General features: G+C 45.0%; 2 protein-coding genes across 2 annotated transcripts in view; both read right to left on the reverse strand.

Annotated features, from left to right (window-relative positions):
• Positions 1-7,104, reverse strand: part of LOC114229872 (protein mono-ADP-ribosyltransferase PARP14-like) — a 41,818-nt gene extending 34,714 nt beyond the window's left edge. The window contains exon 1 of the mRNA XM_054709676.1: positions 6,993-7,104. Within this exon, the coding sequence (XP_054565651.1) occupies positions 6,993-7,104 (112 nt within the window). The remainder of the gene's footprint in view (positions 1-6,992) is intronic.
• A 5,330-nt stretch (positions 7,105-12,434) lies between these two features.
• Positions 12,435-17,445, reverse strand: part of LOC114229658 (protein mono-ADP-ribosyltransferase PARP14-like) — a 63,280-nt gene continuing 58,269 nt past the window's right edge. The window contains exons 16-17 of the mRNA XM_054713917.1: positions 16,275-16,449; positions 12,435-15,399 (exon numbers count right to left, since the gene is read on the reverse strand). Of these exons, the coding sequence (XP_054569892.1) occupies positions 15,110-15,399; positions 16,275-16,449 (465 nt within the window). The 3' untranslated portion in view covers positions 12,435-15,109. The remainder of the gene's footprint in view (positions 15,400-16,274; positions 16,450-17,445) is intronic.

Consider the following 17,445-nt stretch of genomic DNA (forward strand, 5'->3'; position numbering starts at 1 on the left):
AGATTCATTGGAAGAGAAACTGGACTGTCTGGCAGCTGGCAAAACTCGAGCGCGGCTTACTCTTACAGGTGCTTGCAGCGATTACCGAGGGACAATGAGACCCAGGAGCCTCATAGGGCAGGGCTGACGGGAAACCAAGACTGTCTGCTCAGCCCTGAGACTCCGCCCCATCCAAGCTGAGCACAGAGGCTTTTGCAGTTTTGCAAGTCTTGTCTCATAAGGCTGTCTCCAGCACAGAAGTTCTCCCAGAGTAGTCACTGCTGATCCTTACAGCCAATTGGCCTGGAGGTCAATTCCTCCCAGTGATACCAACAATAATCAAGACTTAATTACAACAAGGCTGTACACACAGTCCACAAAGGGGTGCACCAAGAGTGTCCACCTCCGGTAACTGGGGAGGCTGAGCCACTGGGCCCTATAGGACACCTAGCACACAAAGCTGCCCTACCAACTCAGGGAAGCAGCGGAAATGTGGAGACAAAGAAACAGATCACAAATGAAAGAAATGGAGGAAATCAAATGACTGGATATAGAGTTCAAAACCACGGTTATAAGGTTTTTCAAGAATTTTCTAGAAAAGGCTGATAAATTTAGCGAGACCCTCTAGGATATGAAAAAGGACCAACTAGAAATTAAACATACACTGACTGAAATAAAAAATATTATACAGAGACCCAAAAGCAGACTAGAGGAATGCAAGAATCAAGTCAAAGATTTGAAATACAAAGAAGCAAAAAACACTCAACCGGAAAACAAAAAGAAAAAAGAATCCAAAAAGTTGAAGATAGTGTAAGAAGCCTCTGGGACAACTTCAAGCATACCAACATCAGAATAATTGGGTGCCAGAAGAAGAGAGAGAGCAAGACACTGAAAACCTATTTGAAGAAATAATGACAGAAAACTTCCCCCACCTGGTGAAAGAAATAGACTTACAAGTCCAGGAAGTGCATAGAACTCCAAACAAAAGGAATCCAAAGAGGACCACACCAAGACACGTCATAATTAAAATGCCAAGAGCAAAAGACAAAGAGAGAACATTAAAAGCAGCAAGAGAAAAACAGTTAGTTACCTACAAGGGAGCACCTATACGATTGTCAGCTGATTTCTCAACAGAAACTATGCAGGCCAGACTGGAGTGGCAAGAAATATTCAAAGTGATGAATAGCAAGAACCTACAACCAAGATTACTCTACCCAGCAAAGCTATCATTCAGAATTGAAGGTCAGATAAAGAGCTTCACAGATAAGAAAAAGTTAAAGGAGTTCATCACCACCAAACCAGGATTATATGAAATGCTGAAGGGTATTCTTTAAGAAGAGGAAGAAGAAGAAAAAGGTAAAGATAAAAATTATGAACAACAAATACATATCTATCAACAAGTGAATCTAAAAACCAAGTGAATTAAAAATCTGAGGAACAGAATAAACTGGTGAATATCATAGAATCAGGGGCATAGAAAGGGATTGGACTGACAATTCTCGGGGGGAAAGGGGTGTGGGGGGTGCGGGAAGAGACTGGACAAAAATCGTACACTTATGGATGAGGACAGTGGGGGGGGGAGGTAAGGGCAGAGGGTGGGGTGGGAACCGGGTGTCGGGGGTTATGGGGAGAAAAAAGAGGAACAATTGTAGTAATCTGAACAATAAAGATTTATTATATTAAAAAAATAATAATATATATAAAGAAATAAAAATATCTAAACAAAACATATCAAACGTGGGCTTCTGGTGCTGGCCAAGGTGAAGTCAGCCCACTAGAGCCTATCTCTCCAACTGAGTACAATTAAAACAAGGGGCAAATACAGTATCTACTGACTGAGGACTGAAAAGTAAGAACAGCAGGCAGACTGGGGAGGGGAGACAAAACCTGAAGAGGCAACCTGTAAAGAGGGCAGTTTTGAAATTTTCCTCTTTTCTCTCCCAGCTTTGGAACTGCACAAGGAGCACAGGTAGCAAAACGCTCAGAGGATCCCTGCGTGGGGCCAGAGGATTGAGAAAAGGGGGCCCTGTGAGCTGAAGAGTATGGCAGGGATCTTCCTTATTTTCCATATTTATTTTTTTAAATCCAGGCCCTACCCACAAGGTGACCCCAGTTGCAGAACTCCATGGTGGCACCACAGGGAGTTAAAGCTCTTAGAGACGTTCTGTATTTCTGTCCAGAAGATCCCGGGAAAGGGGCCCTTATGGTCTGAAAAGTGTACGTGGCGGTCGGTGGGAAATCCCTGTTATTTCTCTCTCTCTCTCTTACTCGTGGTTCTCTCTCTCCAGAACGTTCTGCAGAAGTGAAATATCAAAAAAGAAGAAGGAGGAGGAGAAGGAGGAGAAAGAGAACTGTCAAGCAATATTTATTCACAAAATTATTCTGTATTTCCAAAGGCTTTGTCCTCATCAATTATTCAGTCATTTCCTCAAGAGAGGCCTTATGTGGTAAAAAAAAAAAAAAAAAAAGAAAAGAAAAGAAAAGAAAAGAAAAGTTTAGCAAGCAGACATGAATTTGAATTCTATATTTAAACTTATTTTTTTAACCTTAAGTATTTCTAAAGCCTCAGTCTTATTGTATAATAAGCAATTAATAAAGATTGTATTATGTGGGTGTTACATGGATTAAATTGAAGAAACATAAAGAATTTAGTATAGTACCTGATGCTCAGTGGGCACTAAGAAAAGGAGCGATATTTATTGCACAGTAAAGGAAATAAAGTCGTTTACGTCATGGTGAGCAGTAGAAATTGGGTGCTGGGACATGGCATGATGAAAGCCATGTTTTAGGAAGGTGACTCGGGTAAACTAGGAGCAGAATGGCCAGGAGCATAGTTTAAAAGTTTTTCAATCAAAACTTTAACTTGTGAAGGAAAAAGCCTCACAACTGATAGGAAAAGGAAAAAATGGATGGAGAGATTTTTAAAAAATAGCACATCAGGCAACTGGGCTGTAGTGAAAAAAAAAAACCAACACAAAACTGAACAATGAATATGAGCATTCAAAAATCTGGATTAGAATTACAACTCTAGATGAGTGACATTGAGAAACTATCTGAACTTCTCTTACATCTGTTTTCTCACTCAAACCAGTGGTCTGTGAATGAATTTTGTAACACACACAAGAGGTATGCAAATGTACGTTATAAGAAGAGGCAGGCAGAGAAAGAAAGGCAAAGTTAGTGTATCTCAGACTGTGGAGAAAAGGGAGTGAGTTTAGAAGAGGAGATGTGGTCGACATAGTCAGATGGTACAAAAATGTCAGGGTGAAGGGGAACCTTTGAGAGTTCCCTACTGTTCACAGTGCAGCCCTGCCATGCATGTTGGGTTACCATGTTGCATTCTGATATGGTTGGCCTGATGAGGCCAAGGATACAGGTAGAAATCTTTCCAAAAGAGGGGCTTAAATAGCTTTCCCACCTCAACCATCCATGGAAGGGTAGGATGCCAACTGGATGAAACAGTCCCCCAGAAACAATATAAGAAGAAATGCCGGACTCCAATTTCACTCTTTACAGGAGGGAAGATACCTTCACTGAGACTCCTAAGGGGCTGCCCTAAGCTTGAGTAAGGACTGGAGAATAACCCGGTTCCAGAGAGGAAGCTAAGTTGTGTAAGCCAGGTTGTCCAGAGTCATGGACCTCTGTGATTGAAACCCTCCTTTTATTATCCCCCACACTTTGGTAGAGTCATATCCATATCTGGATATCCACATTTAAATGTGTCAGCCTGGCCCTGGCCAGTATTGGTCAATGGTTAGAGTGTCAGCCCTCACACCAAAGGGTCATGGGTTCGATTCCCAGTCAAGGGCATAGGTTGTGGGTTTGTTCCTCCCATTCAAGGTTGAGTGCAGGAGGCAACCAATCAATGTGTCTCTTTCACATTTATGTTCCTTTCTCTGTCTCTCTCTCTCTCCCTTTCTCCTCCATCCCTCCCAATCAATGAAAAAAATTTCCTTGAATAAGGATTAACAAAAATAAATAAAATAAAATAAAAGTGCTAGCCTGGCTCTGCTGGTGTTGCTCAGTGGTTGAGCATTGACCTATGAACCAAGAGGTCAGGGCACATGCCTGGATTTTGATTCTCCCAATTCATTAATATGTCTATCTCCCTCTCCCTTCCTCTCTGAAATCAATTAAAAATATTTTAAAAATAAATAAATGTGCCTTCCTGTTGTGTGTGCAATATGCATGGGCACCACTACTTCAAGAGGGCAGATGGCAGCAAGATCAGTAAGTGCTCCCCAACAAGGAAAAGGTGAATCTGGGAGGAATAAGGCTGAATCTCTGATGTCCAGCCACCCTGACCTATGTCCTTTCTGCACTCATCTCAAACCATCCACATTTGCTTTTATTAATGGTTTTCCTCACCCCAAAGAGACTGACAATAATCAGGAGCCAAATTATGACCAGAGAGGATGATAAATGTACACATCCAAAAATCTTCCAGTCAATTTACACTCATCTTTTCAGAAACTCAATTAACTATATAAAAGTAAGCAGCAGCTTCTCAATAGTTCAGGTGTGCTCTACCATAATTTCCACAGAAAAATGACGGTGGGCTCAGCCTGATTATGTGAATTATATGACTAAAGTCGTGTTACACGACCAGCCTGCACCTGCTGAGGCCACTTCCTGGTGTGGAGGGGATGGGTCTCCCTGTAAAGACAAGCTCTCCTGCCCTAGGACTGCCAGGGCAGGTCATTCATTGTTAATAATTTCCTGGCAACTTGCTGCTGAGAAAGTCTTCGGATAGGAAACCAAAACTGACTGGGATTTTCCACTCTCCAAGAACTTTGACCATAAAAGGTCATCAGCTGCACAGATTATGAGATGTCTGTGCTGGGGGTAACACAAAGGGGCCATTGGGGCGGCCTGGGGATGGAGGTAGGGGGTCGTGGGCTGAACAGGTGAAGGAAGAAGCCTGACAGGAGACTGAAATTGGTTCTACTTTGAGGGCTAGGACAGAATGATGTTATCATCACAGAATTATATTTTGCACTGGTTGTATTTTTATGCTGTGTGTATTTCCTATAACGGGCTCCCATTTTGTTCATCCAGGGTCATCAACAACCAGCATTCTCAAACTTCAGTGCTTTAATCACCGAGGGTGCTGGTTCAAAGTGCTGATGCCCTCTCACCCACCCACGCTCAGGGCTCCTGAGTCTCTAGGACAGAGCTGGGCTGTGTCTGTTTAACCTGCTGAGGGTTAATGAGGTGCTAAAGAAGAAAGAAGCCTTGCTAAGGGCCAGAACCATGGTGATGCTAACAGTTGGAATCAAAGTGGTAACATCTCTTGAGGAAATGACTGACATTTCCTTGCATTGACATTCCCTTCTGTGCATTCCTTGGTGAAACTGATCCTTGGAAAACTGTGTACCTTGTTTCCATAAAGCTCTGAGCCAAGCAGGTCTCCTGTCTCCTGCCCCCTGCCCGCCTCACTTCTTTCACACAATCTGTGCACCCCTTTCTTCGCTGGGTCTCCTCTTTCCTTTCAGGATCCTTGCTTAAAGCTTTCCAGTTGCTCTCATGGCCTTGTAAGCCTCCTTGCCTCTCCTCTGGTCCAAATGCTTCTCAAATCCAGGGAAGGAAAGCGGGACTAGGGGTTGTCCACATCCTCCCCTGTGAGATTCCAATGGAAAAGGTGTGAGCTCTGGGAGTGTCTGGTCACCTGCCTCCCCTTAAAGAACATAGTGAGTATCTTAAGCAAGCAGATGTTTGGTATTTGTACTTCCCCTTTCTTTTTTTTGTTGTTGTTGTTTGTTGTTGTTGTTATTGTTGCTAATCCTCACCAGAAGATATTTCTTCATTTATTTTTAGAGAGAGTGGAAAGGAGGGAGAGAGGGAGAGAAAGACAGAAAGAAACTTCGATGTGAGAGAGACACATCCACAGGGGATTGAATTTGCAACCCTTTGGTGCAATGGCCAGTGTTCTAACCAATGAACCCACCAACCAGGGCCTCCCCTTTTCTGCAACAGCAAAAGCAAGCGGGACGAGAGAACTCAGCTGCTCAACTCCCTGTGAGGATGGAACTTCCCCCTCAAAAGCTCAAATCTCTCAACCTCCTTCAACCCAGTCTGAGGACCAGTCTGAAACGGAAGGACAGGTACCAGCAAACTTCCAACAAAGACAGGTGATCAGGAGCAAGCTGCCATCTCCCTCCAATAACCCCCTCTATTTCACCCAGGCAATGTGATTTTCAGCAGGCCTCTGCCCCTCCTCAGGTGACCCCAGAACCACTGGGCAGCTCCCTGACCCATGGGGAAATCTCATGACTCCTCCCATTGCTTAGCCCCTTTCCTCCCCTAAAAATTAACAGGAAGAAGAGGGGCTCTCCCTCTCCCTCCCTCTCAAATGGAGCACAATGGAGCACTGCCCATTCCCACAGGATCAGTCACCAAATCCAGAACAGCACACAAATATGTCCCTTCCATCCCCACTGACTTTCATTGTTTAAGGACTCACTTGTCCTCACTCAGAATAGCTGCAGGAATCTCTTCAAAGCTCTGATTTCCATGGTCTCTCCCTACAGAAATCAACGTACCTATTTTCAACCAAATGTATCTCCCTAACCTATATTTGGGCTTTTATCTCGTGAAACTTCCTCTTCCCTTAAAATCGTGTTCCCATGAACCTGGGGAGTTCTAGAACTGCTGCCTTAATAGGCAGAAGACCCAAAGCGCAAGAGATGCAACGCTGCCAGTAGCACACTGTGTGTTAACCCATTAACGCACCGAGTAGCCTTGTCAAAGGAGGCGAGTGCCCGGGCTCTCAGCGCCTTTCCTTCTACCTGGTGCGGTTCTGCCCCACCTGCCACCTCCCAGAGGCCGCACCGCTGAGTTCCTAGAAGCGCAGGGCTGAGGAACCGCAGCGACCCCTGCATTTCTGGTCCCTTCTGCCACCCGCCCACCCCCAACTGCTGCAGCTGGAGCCGGTCCGCTGCGCGCCCCAGTCCTCCTGTCCCCGCAGGGAGAGCCCCATGGTCTCCCCTCACCCCGGCCCGGGTCCCGCTCACCGTCAAGCAGGTGGAAGAGCACCAGGAAGCGGGCCGGGCTGAGGTGTTCCTGTGGGACCTCACACTCCCCGCCTCCGGATCTCTTCGGGCCCTGCTTGACAGGCGCAGCCATCTTCAGCCCTGTTCAGAGGTGAGACTGGAGTGCTACCCCAGCTCGAGGCAGTTAACTTTGCCTCTTTCGCTTTCGTTTAGGGGGAGGGGAGGGAATCCCTCCCTGCTCTAAGGTTACTGTCTTTGGCTGTAAACAGCAACCCCAGATTTGATGAGTCACCCCCTCAAAACCTTCACTTTCCTCTGGGGCCCAGGGCAAAGGCCATCCAGGTATTTGGGTGTACACGGGTCCCTAAACTCAGGGCTCATTTGCCACACACATAAGCCACAGGTGAAATCAGCAGTTTTGTGTCAAAAGATTTCCTGCAGTTTTATTTTTTCCTCAACAGTACGTTTGACAAGGAAATAAACTGGCTCATCAAACTGGGGATCTTTAGAATATTTGGGGTCCATTTGGGAACTTCTTTCAACAATTAATAAACTATGAGAATTGTACCTCGTTTTCCTCCCTTTGCACTTTGTTCCCTGATATGCTAATATTCTATGTCTAGAAATGGGGGGGCAGGAGGGGAGGACAGTACATTCACACGTTTTTTAGGTAATATTTACAAGGTGCCATGCATTTGGGATGGATTCAACAGATGGACAGAGGAGTTAGGACACAGCGGAATGAGTGCTCTTTGAAGGAATACATAGGTGTTCACGGAATGGAACAAATTAGGAGGGGCTGGGGAGGGCTTATGGGGAGGTGAGATGTAACCTGAGGCCTAAGGATGATGGGGGATAACCTTGGAGGTTTGAGAAGAGGGCATGCCATTGTGTTGTATGTGCACAGAACCACTGGCTGTTGTGTGGCAGCTAGAGAAGAGGCAGGGAGACCCCCAAGCAGCTACTGTATTGTCCCAGGTGAGAGATGGGAGTGGCTGAGACCAGGGTGCTGGCAGAGGAGGACCTTCTGAGAAAAGGTAGGATTCCAAATCCATACTGAAGGCACAGCTGTGGGACTTGATAAAGGATGTGGGATGACAGATGGCGTGAGCTACTGGCTGGATCAGTTGAATCCATCCCAAGTGCATGGCACCTTGTCAATATCAACTGGTGTGCCACAGAATTTTTAAAACATGCAATACCTGAGTATTTAGTCAGGGACATTGACCTCTCTTCTCTTAGATTGTCAAGTAAAAATATGACAACAGCCAACACAACAATAGCCATCTGATGTGAATGAATCAAAATTATACCTATTTTTTCTTGTTAGATTGCCAAAAAATATTTTTTTGGTGTGCCACAGAATTTTAGTGATTGGACTATGTGTGCCATGAGATGAAAATGGTTGAAAATCGCTGGGCTAGATCATACTGACATCTACCAGGTAGGAACACCTAGGGGAGGCCAGAAAGGTGGAAGGGAGGCTAGGAATGTGTGTATCCTTTGCTCATAATACAAGAGTCTTTCCAGTGAGAGGGAGTGATTATCATTCAAACACTACCAGTGCATCAGGTCGGAGAAGTGTCTCTTGGACTGCTGAGGACCTTGCAAGCACTGTCTCCTAGTCGGGGCAGGAGACGGAGATGGTCCTGGACGGAGGAAAGGAAGGGAAGGAAGTGGAGACAAGCAAAGTCAGCTCTTCCAGAAGTGTGACTGAAGGGGAAAAGGAATTAGGCAGCAGTTTATGGGGTTATAAGATCAGATAGTTGTTATGTCTTTTTTTCTGGCTTTCAAAATATTTTTAAGATGGAAGAATCTTAGACATGTTTAAATATTGGTAGAAAGAAGTGAAGGGAAGGTTGAAGATCAGGTTGTGGGAGAAGGTGGGGTGGAATCCTAGAGGCAGTAGTAACCTGAGGAGGGGACACTTTTCCCACGCACCAGGAACAGGTGGAGATGGAGTAGAGAAGTGGGGATTCTGAATGACTGTTGATGGAGGTATGGAAGTCCTTCCCTGGTGGATTCTATTTCCTCTGCGAAGGAGGTAGTGAGGTCTCTCAGATTCTGCCAAAATTAGGGCTGCTTTCCCTTACAAGACTGGACCTGACATATTGTCCCCTAATCAAAAAGAAACTAAATTTCAGAGATGGGCCAAAGAGAGTTCACTGGGCTTTTGTTCTGATCCATAAGAATGCTGAACTTTATTTAGGTTTTTTTCCTCCAGTTTTCTACCGGCAGGTGGTGCTCATCATCCAGTTCAAACCAGCTTGGTCCACAGTCCAGGAAATGGGGAGGCCCCAGAAGGGCAAGTCATAGCTGTCAGGCACACAGCAGTGACTGATTCCCCACAAGGCGTATCACCCCAAATCACAAGTAAAATCAACATCCTCTTCTCACTAGAATTTGGGGTGCCAGAACTGGGCAAGTAGTTTTTCTTTTTGCCCAGTAGAAGTTTTAACCATCCATTTCTGTTTTTCTCTCAAGGAATTACTTCATTATCAGCAGTGTGCCTCGCCACTCAGGTCCACTCATCGTCCCTGGGTGGATTGGGGAAAAGCTAACAGAGGACCAGGAGGGCAGGTCTTGAAAGCCAAGGAAAGGAAGTTCTACAAGAAGGAAGTTGTTGACTGTCATCAGCCCCTGAAGTACTTTGTCTTCTCTCCTAAGTTGTTTTGAACCTATTCACCCTCCCCGACCCACAGTGCTTATCCTCTCTCAATTCTCTGTCTCCAACGGGTGTCTACCTCCTGAAACTCATTTCCTTCCAGGGAAGCAAGGGTCCTCTCCAGGCCTGGGGACGGTGGCGCTCCAACATAGGAGTGGCCATGTTCACACGGCTGACCTAGGTTCTCCTTTCACCTCATAGCCACAGCTGATCTTTTTAAAAAATTATATTTTATTACTTTCAGAGAGGAAAGGATATGGAGAGAGAGATAGAATCATCAGTGAGGAGAGAGAATCATTGATCAGCTGCCTCCTACAGACCTCACAATGGGGATTGAGCCCACAATGTGGACATGTGCCCTGACTGGGAATCAAACTCTGACCTCTTGGTTCATAGGTCAACCCTCAACCCCTAAGCCATGCCAACTGGGAGGCACAGCTGATCTTAATATCAAATTTACAGCTGTATTTTTGAACTGAACTTCCCTTTCCCTGCTTCATCTAAATTTCCTTTTGCAGGTTCTCTACAATCTTCTATGCAAACTTCTAGCATCAGGCTCCTTTCAACTTCTCAATAGACTTCTTTACAAACCCTCCCCATTTCACCCATTGCAATGTACACTGGGAAGGGGTGGTTTTCCCATCTGTTCTGAACCAGCGAGTTGTGAGCACCTCTTGTTCTTGTCCCTGAAAGTCCTGGCCTAGGTCCCCTGAATAGGATGTGACTTTAGAAGAAGTGAAGCAAGCTGCCCTATCTGTTACCACTCCAAGTTCAGTCCTCAGACATTTCACTGCCAGTACAGTAATTCCTCATGTACATGTTCCCACAGAAGTCATTTAGGTTCACTAATACTACCATTGGCTGGGAAGTGAAGGGAAGCTTCTACAGAAGAGTCCAGAATAAACTGGATCTTTCCAAATTTGTGTGAGATGAAGAGTAAAGATCCTTCCTGGTGATCTAATAGGTAACCACTAAATCAGACACACGTGCATTTATCTCATGACAAGCATTAAACAGATGCTGAACCCCCTTTTTTATAGCGCCTCCCCCCCCTTCAGCACAAAGTAGTTAGAGCGGTCGTCAACTTTATCCCCAATTTCTGAGTCTTTTGTAATCCCCAAGGCTAAGAATAGCTTGTGGAACAAGAGCTGGGAATGAAAAGGAAAATGGAGGGGCGGGGCTTGCAACCTAGTTCAGTATCTGGTTAAAACTGCAGTCTTACTTCCCCACTCTGACCTGGGCTGAGCTGCAGAGCCTACCTCCAGGGCCCAGCCAGCTGTGGGGACCGTCAGGGGCCCCCCACAGGAGGAGATATATAAGTCAGAGCCTCCCCACTAGTTCAGTTCAGGCTTTGGATCCAGAATTCCCCTGGACTAGCAGATCTGGGGAATATAGGTTAACTTTCCCTCAGTTCCAGAAAGCTCGAAGACATGTGGTTACACTGAGCCCAGAACAGGTAATGCGGACGCTGTGACTTGTCTCAAGTCCTAGGCCACGTGCCTCTCCCTTTCCTCACCTTCCCCTAGTACTGGTACACATAAGAAGGATTTCTTCCTTGGTGCTCTGCTATTGGAAGGTAGCTTTTGCAGCTACTGTAGGCTTCACATACACACTTCTTTCCTTCTCAGGGCATGGAAAGATGGAGGAGGGATCACAGCTCCTCCTACTGGTAAAGAAGAGAATGCATTGTGGAGGATAACAGCTCACTAAGTCTTTTCTTTTTTTCTTTTTTCTTAACATCTTAATCAATAAAGAAATTTAAAAAAGGGAGCAAGTGTCAAGGCATGGGTATTTGAGCACTTCTGGAACCTTTATTCACGGTTCATATCTGTTCAACCGTGCTGGAACCTAGACACATACCGTTGCAATGCATCTAGGGGCAGGGGCATTACAGTGGCAGAATGATGTGCTTTTAAGCAAGAGTGGATGTTGCTTTTGTAACTGTTTCTGAAACATTTCCAAAGTATGGTACCTGGTGCTGCTACCCAGTGGGGAAAATCACCTTTACAACACTGGCATTAGCTGTCTGATGTCTTATTAACAACTTGGAAGGTCTGCTTAGTCTCTTACAGAGAGTTTACTCCCTCCCTTATCCCTCTCTCCAGCCTGTTTCCCTCCGTTGTCCCTTTTCCCCGCTCCCTTCCTGCCTCCTTCCTACGTGAGTACTCCAACGCAAACAATGTGACTAAGTTGCTTCCACCCATTGGTGGTTACTCCCCTTCACCTTCCCCCCCAGCCCCTGGCAACCACTTACCTATTCTCTTTCTGTATAGATTACCTGTTCTGGACACTTCACATAAGTGCACTCATGCAGCATGTGAGCTCTGAGAACTGGCTTCTTTCACCTAGCATAATGTTTTAGGGTTCATCCATGCTGTAGAATGTTATTAGTACTTCATTCCTTTTTATGGCTGAATATATTCCACTGTATGGAGATCTATTTTGTTTATCCATTAATCAGTTGATGGACATTTGGGTTGGTTCCACTTTTGAGCTATGATAAGTAATATTGCTATGCACATTTGTGTAGAAGTTTTTGTACTTACATATGTTTTCAGTTCTCTTGGGTACATATATAGGAGTGGAATTCCTGGGTCATATTAGTAACTCTGTGTTTAACTTTTGGGGGAACTGCTGAACTTTTTTCCACACCATCTGCTTCATTTTATCTTCCCAACAGCAACATCTGACGGTTCCAATTTCTCTACATCCTCACCAACACTTTCTCAGCAGTGGCCTGTGTTCATCACCAAGCTCTCCTGTATCTGCCCTTGAGGATAAAAATGTTCACCACCAAATGACATTTTCCAAGTCTTTTATTCAAAAAGCAGATACGTGACATATTTCTCTTGATTGGGGATAACTTAACATTTACTGACTGGATCATTATACCTTGATTCAATGCACCCTGACAGTCAGCCTTGCCCTCAGTTAACCAAACCACTGGAGGAACAGCAATAGAGAGCGGGCCTCTCCTTTTTTCTTTCTTACATTCATGGTCAAGTCCTAGTTGAGATGCAGGTGCCCAATCCCCTTACAAAACAAAGAACAACAGCAAGAAAAATGTCAAGATGTCTCTGTTAATGAAGCAGCTACTATGTATGGCCCTCTCAATCACCTACTTCTACTTGAAGCTCAGGTGCTGTTCCCCATGGCAAGGGAAGAGCGACCCCTGGTGTCAGAGTGCACCTTCTGTACAGGCTTTGCTTGGGCATCAGCTCTGACCTCGGACTACAGAGCTTCAAATGAAAACTAGGATAGAAACCAGAGCCAGAAGGAAATATATAAGCGGTTCGCAGATTAGCTGAGATGTTCCTGGATTAGTAACATTCATCTAGAGGCCATGTTCTGTCATGAGAACAGAGGGCTTGATGACACAGGGACCTGATTCTGCTGGCTCTGAGGGCCGTTACCTAGGTGACCGACCTCAGGCAAGGAAGCTGCTTGCACTCTGAGCATCAGTTTCCTCAGCTTTAAAATGGGGATATAATTCTTACCTCACATGATTGTTTGGGGAATAAAATTAGTACTGTATATGAAAGCATCTATTATACTATCTGGTACAAGCTAAGTGCTCAATAAGCAGTGTTTGAGCCTGAAATTTACCTAGGGAAAAGTTAAATCATCAAAAGCTAGGCTGCCAAAGCAAGTGTGCCATTCAATAATCTTAGAATTCATTTCATCTTAACGTAACAGAGGGTTTCACACTAAAAATGTAGCAGGCCTTATCCTACTGTTTCCACTGGGACAAAATGTGCACCAATGAGGAGTTATAAGAAGGCAGAATTGGATTCAACATTGAAAGGACCAACTGGGGCCAGGCCTGCTGTGCTGCACAACTCCAGGGGCCACGATTCATCTACACAACAAGGCAGACCCCAGCCCTGGGCTGGGCAGGGCCCAGCTGCACTGCAGGCCCAGAGCCCCAACTGCAGTCCCTCTGTCACGGGCTGGCTCATGAAAACAAAGTTCCCTATCACGGAATCTGTTCGATTTGAGGCAACATGACAATAAGTCAAGGATGTAGAAGAAATGGTTCCTACTTGGATAGGAGTCTGACTAGACCTTTTCAGACTTTTTATTTTTTTGTTAATCCTCACCCAACCAGGGCCTGGGCCAGGGAGGAGCCTGCAACCAAGGTACATGTCCTTGACTTGAATCAAACCTTGACTTGAATGTGCACCTTTTTATTGGTGCACATTTTGTCCCTTTGGTCCACAGGCTGACACTCTATCCACTGAGCCAAACTGGCTGGAGCAACAGTTCTCAACCTGTGGGTCACCACCCCTTTGGGTGTCAAACGACCCTTTCACAGGAGTCGCCTAAGATCATCGGAAAACACAGATATTTACATTACGATTCATAACAGTAGCAAAATTACAGTTAAGAAGTAGCAACAAAATAATTTTATGGTTGGGGGTCACCACAACATGAGGAACTGTATTAAAGGGTCGCGGCATTAAGAAGGTTGAGAACCACTGGGCTGGAGGGACCTTTTCATTCTTACTTGGTTTATGAAACATTTCTGGAAAAATCCATTGGACTTCAGATGCAGTCCTCAGTCCAGGGATAAAATAAAATTAACAAGACACCATCTCTGCCCCCAGAAAAGACTGCAGTTCACTCAGTACATTGTGCTCCCCACAGTAATATGGCATCCCTTCAGTGGCAGCTGAAATTGCATAGCTGTGCCCTCGGCTTTTAAGATTAAGGCTTTCCTTTTCTTCCTAGAAATATAAACCTGTTCTCTTCTTCTACTTTGATGACCATAGTTGTGGGCACACAGTTGTAACTAAATTAATTTAAATTCTCAAATTTGTTGATTTCAAGAAAAGCTCACTGCAGTTATGAAAGCGAAGCTGAAGAAAGCCCAATTTCAGTGACAAGGATCCTTTGATCTTAGAATAAGTGGTTAAGAGAAAAAAAAAATCTAAAACGTGTATACATAGTATAGATCAGCAATTTTCAACTGGTGTGCCGCAAAAGTTTTTAGAACATGCAATACCTGACTAGTCAGGGACACTGACCTCTTTTCCAGTAGATTGTCAAGTAAAAAAATGACAACAGCCACCCGGCTAGAGTGGCTCAATGCTTGAGCATCAACCAATGAACCAGGAGGTCACGGTTCAATTCCTGGTCAGGGCACATGCCCATGTTGCAGGTTCAATCCCTACTTGGGGTGTGCAGGAGGCAGCCGATCAATGATTCTCTCATCATTGATGTTTCTCTCTCTCTCCCTCTGCCTTCCTCTCTGAAATCAATAAAAATACATATTTTTAATGACTAGAGCCAGCACAATAGCTGTGAATGAATCAAAACCAAACCGTTGGTATTTTTCTGTCAGATCGGCAAAAAATATATTTTTTGGTGTGTCACAGAATTTTAGTTATTAGTTCATGTGTGCCTTGAGTTGAAAAATGTTGAAAATCACTTTTGTAGATAAATAATGTCTTCTGTGAAGGATACCAAAATGTTATTTTTTAAAAGTAATGAGGTATTCTGGGTAAGCCTGGTAGTCATAAAATACCACAAATAAACTTGGAGTGCTCACATTATCTGTGACAGTATCATACAGGTCAAGGGGATTTTGAGGATTCTTTGGAGGAGGCACAAGTAATGAATTGTTTCCAAGTGCGTACAATCCAGTAAGCACGCGCACATAATACATATGCTTTTTCCCATTTGCGTCTGGTCTGGAGTAAGTATTATGGGCAGAATAATGGGCCTGGACAGCAAAGTAGGTTCCCCTTCCGTATGCCACAGCTGTGAAAAGAAAAACAACATTTTTAAGAATTTCAATTTGTCTATAATTTGATGTATTGACTCAATATGTCAAGCAATCTATACTAGTAATAGAGGAATATGCAAATTACCTGGGATGCTGTCACAGTTAACAATGACAACCAAACTGCAGGCTGCGTGGAGTGACAAGGCCGGCAGGGGGGTCAGTGAGGGACGACCAAACAACTGAACATCAGGCTACGTGCGGCAACTAGGCCGGCAAGGGGGGCATTTGGGGGCGACCAGGCTGGTGGCGGGGGGAGGGGGGGAGTTGGGGGCGACCAGGCTGGCAGGGTGGCAGTTGGGGACGACCAGGACAGTAAGGGAGGCAGTAAGGGGCTATCAGGCCGGCAGGCAGAGGCAGTTAGGGATGATCAGGCTGGTGGGGGGGCAGTTGGGGGCGATCAGGCAGGCAGGCATGTGAGCAGTTAGGAGCCAGCAGTCCTGGATTGTGAGAGGGCTGGCCGACTGTCAGTTTAAGCCCTATCCCTGGGATTGGGCTTAAACTGGCGTCAGACATCCCCCGAGGGGTCCTGGATTGGAGAGGGTGCAGACTGGACTGAAGGGACCCCTTCCTCCCGTGCACGAATTTCGTGCACTGGGCCTCTTGTGTTAATATAATGTTCAGTTCTCTCTAAAGACTCTTTGTGAGTGTGTTTTTAATTTTAATCATTCCTCCACCTCAAAGGGCCAGTCAGTCCCTTTGGGATGAAACTTAGTGAGTCTGACCTGAACCGCTGGCTGCACCCTGGCCATGAGCCATGAGGGACACAGTGCAATCCGCGGGATCCCTGAGCCAGCTTGGCTTCTCATGGCTGATGCCTCCTTTGGAGCAGCCACATGATGTACTTCCTTACCATTCTTTCCTGCATAACTGCGGTTAAAGCCATGTTGATTGACATGTGGCAAGGAGTCAGCATCTGTCCCATGGAAGAGCAGCTTCTCATTTTGTATTTGGCCATTCTTGTCATCCATGGTTTTTTTCTTTGTCTGGTAGTGCTGCCAGAGACTTGGATTTTGGATTCTCTCAATCTGCAAATCAATAAGGAAAAATATTCTGTCAGTGCCAAGGGCCTGTGGCAAGATACAGCAAATGAAACATGATCACTAATTTTTATTTTAATCCTCACCTGAGGATATGTTTAGAGAGAGGAAGGGGGAAAGTGGGAGAGAGGGGGGGAGAGAGAGAGAGAGAGAGAGAGAGAGAGAGAGAGAGAGAGAGAGAGAGAGAAAATGAATTGATATGAGAGAGAAACATCTATCTATTGCCTCCCATATGTGCCCAAACAAGACTCAAACCCACAATCTAGGTATGTGCCCTAACCAGGAATCAATCCCAAAACCTTTTGGTGTTCCAGATGGCACTCCAACCAACTGAGCTACCTGGCCAGGGCATGACCACTATTTTTTATCAGTAAAAATTACTGTAAACAGCAAATTCAATGCCAGATGGCAGCTCTCTGCATTCAGAAATCTTTTTACATCCAGTGCTTCACAAATCGGGCCTTGGGGAAAAGTTGCTTTAATTTTTAACATCTTTTATGCACCACATGCAGCAAGCAATATTTAGGATCTTGGACGGCCAAGGCAGCTCAACTCCTGCTTCTTACTTTTACTGTAATCACTGCCCCTGTTGCCATCTACCCCACTTTGTCCCTTTGCCTCTCTCCTCTTCAGTCCTTTTAAGATATTGGTTTACCTAGCCAAAGTCTAACCACAGAGAAACACTAGAGTGTCTAGGCAAGAAGGAAATTGATGAAAATGAATCTCTCATCCAACTGGAAGAGTGGGGCATGAATCCTGGTGGCACCCACCAGGGAATCTGGCTGTAGACCAAAGTGATCATGCTTTTTCTTTTCTAATTTATTTTTTAATTTCATGTTACATTCAATACCATTCTCAATTAGTTTCAGGTGTACAACAAAGTAGTTAAAAAAATTATGTACTTCACAGAGAGGTCCCCCCGCTGCCTCAAGTACCCACCTATTTACCTCGATATTATGAACTATATTCCCTACACTGTAATCT

This window comes from Eptesicus fuscus, chromosome 3 (assembly GCF_027574615.1).
Source record: "Eptesicus fuscus isolate TK198812 chromosome 3, DD_ASM_mEF_20220401, whole genome shotgun sequence".
Taxonomy (NCBI): domain Eukaryota; kingdom Metazoa; phylum Chordata; class Mammalia; order Chiroptera; family Vespertilionidae; genus Eptesicus; species Eptesicus fuscus.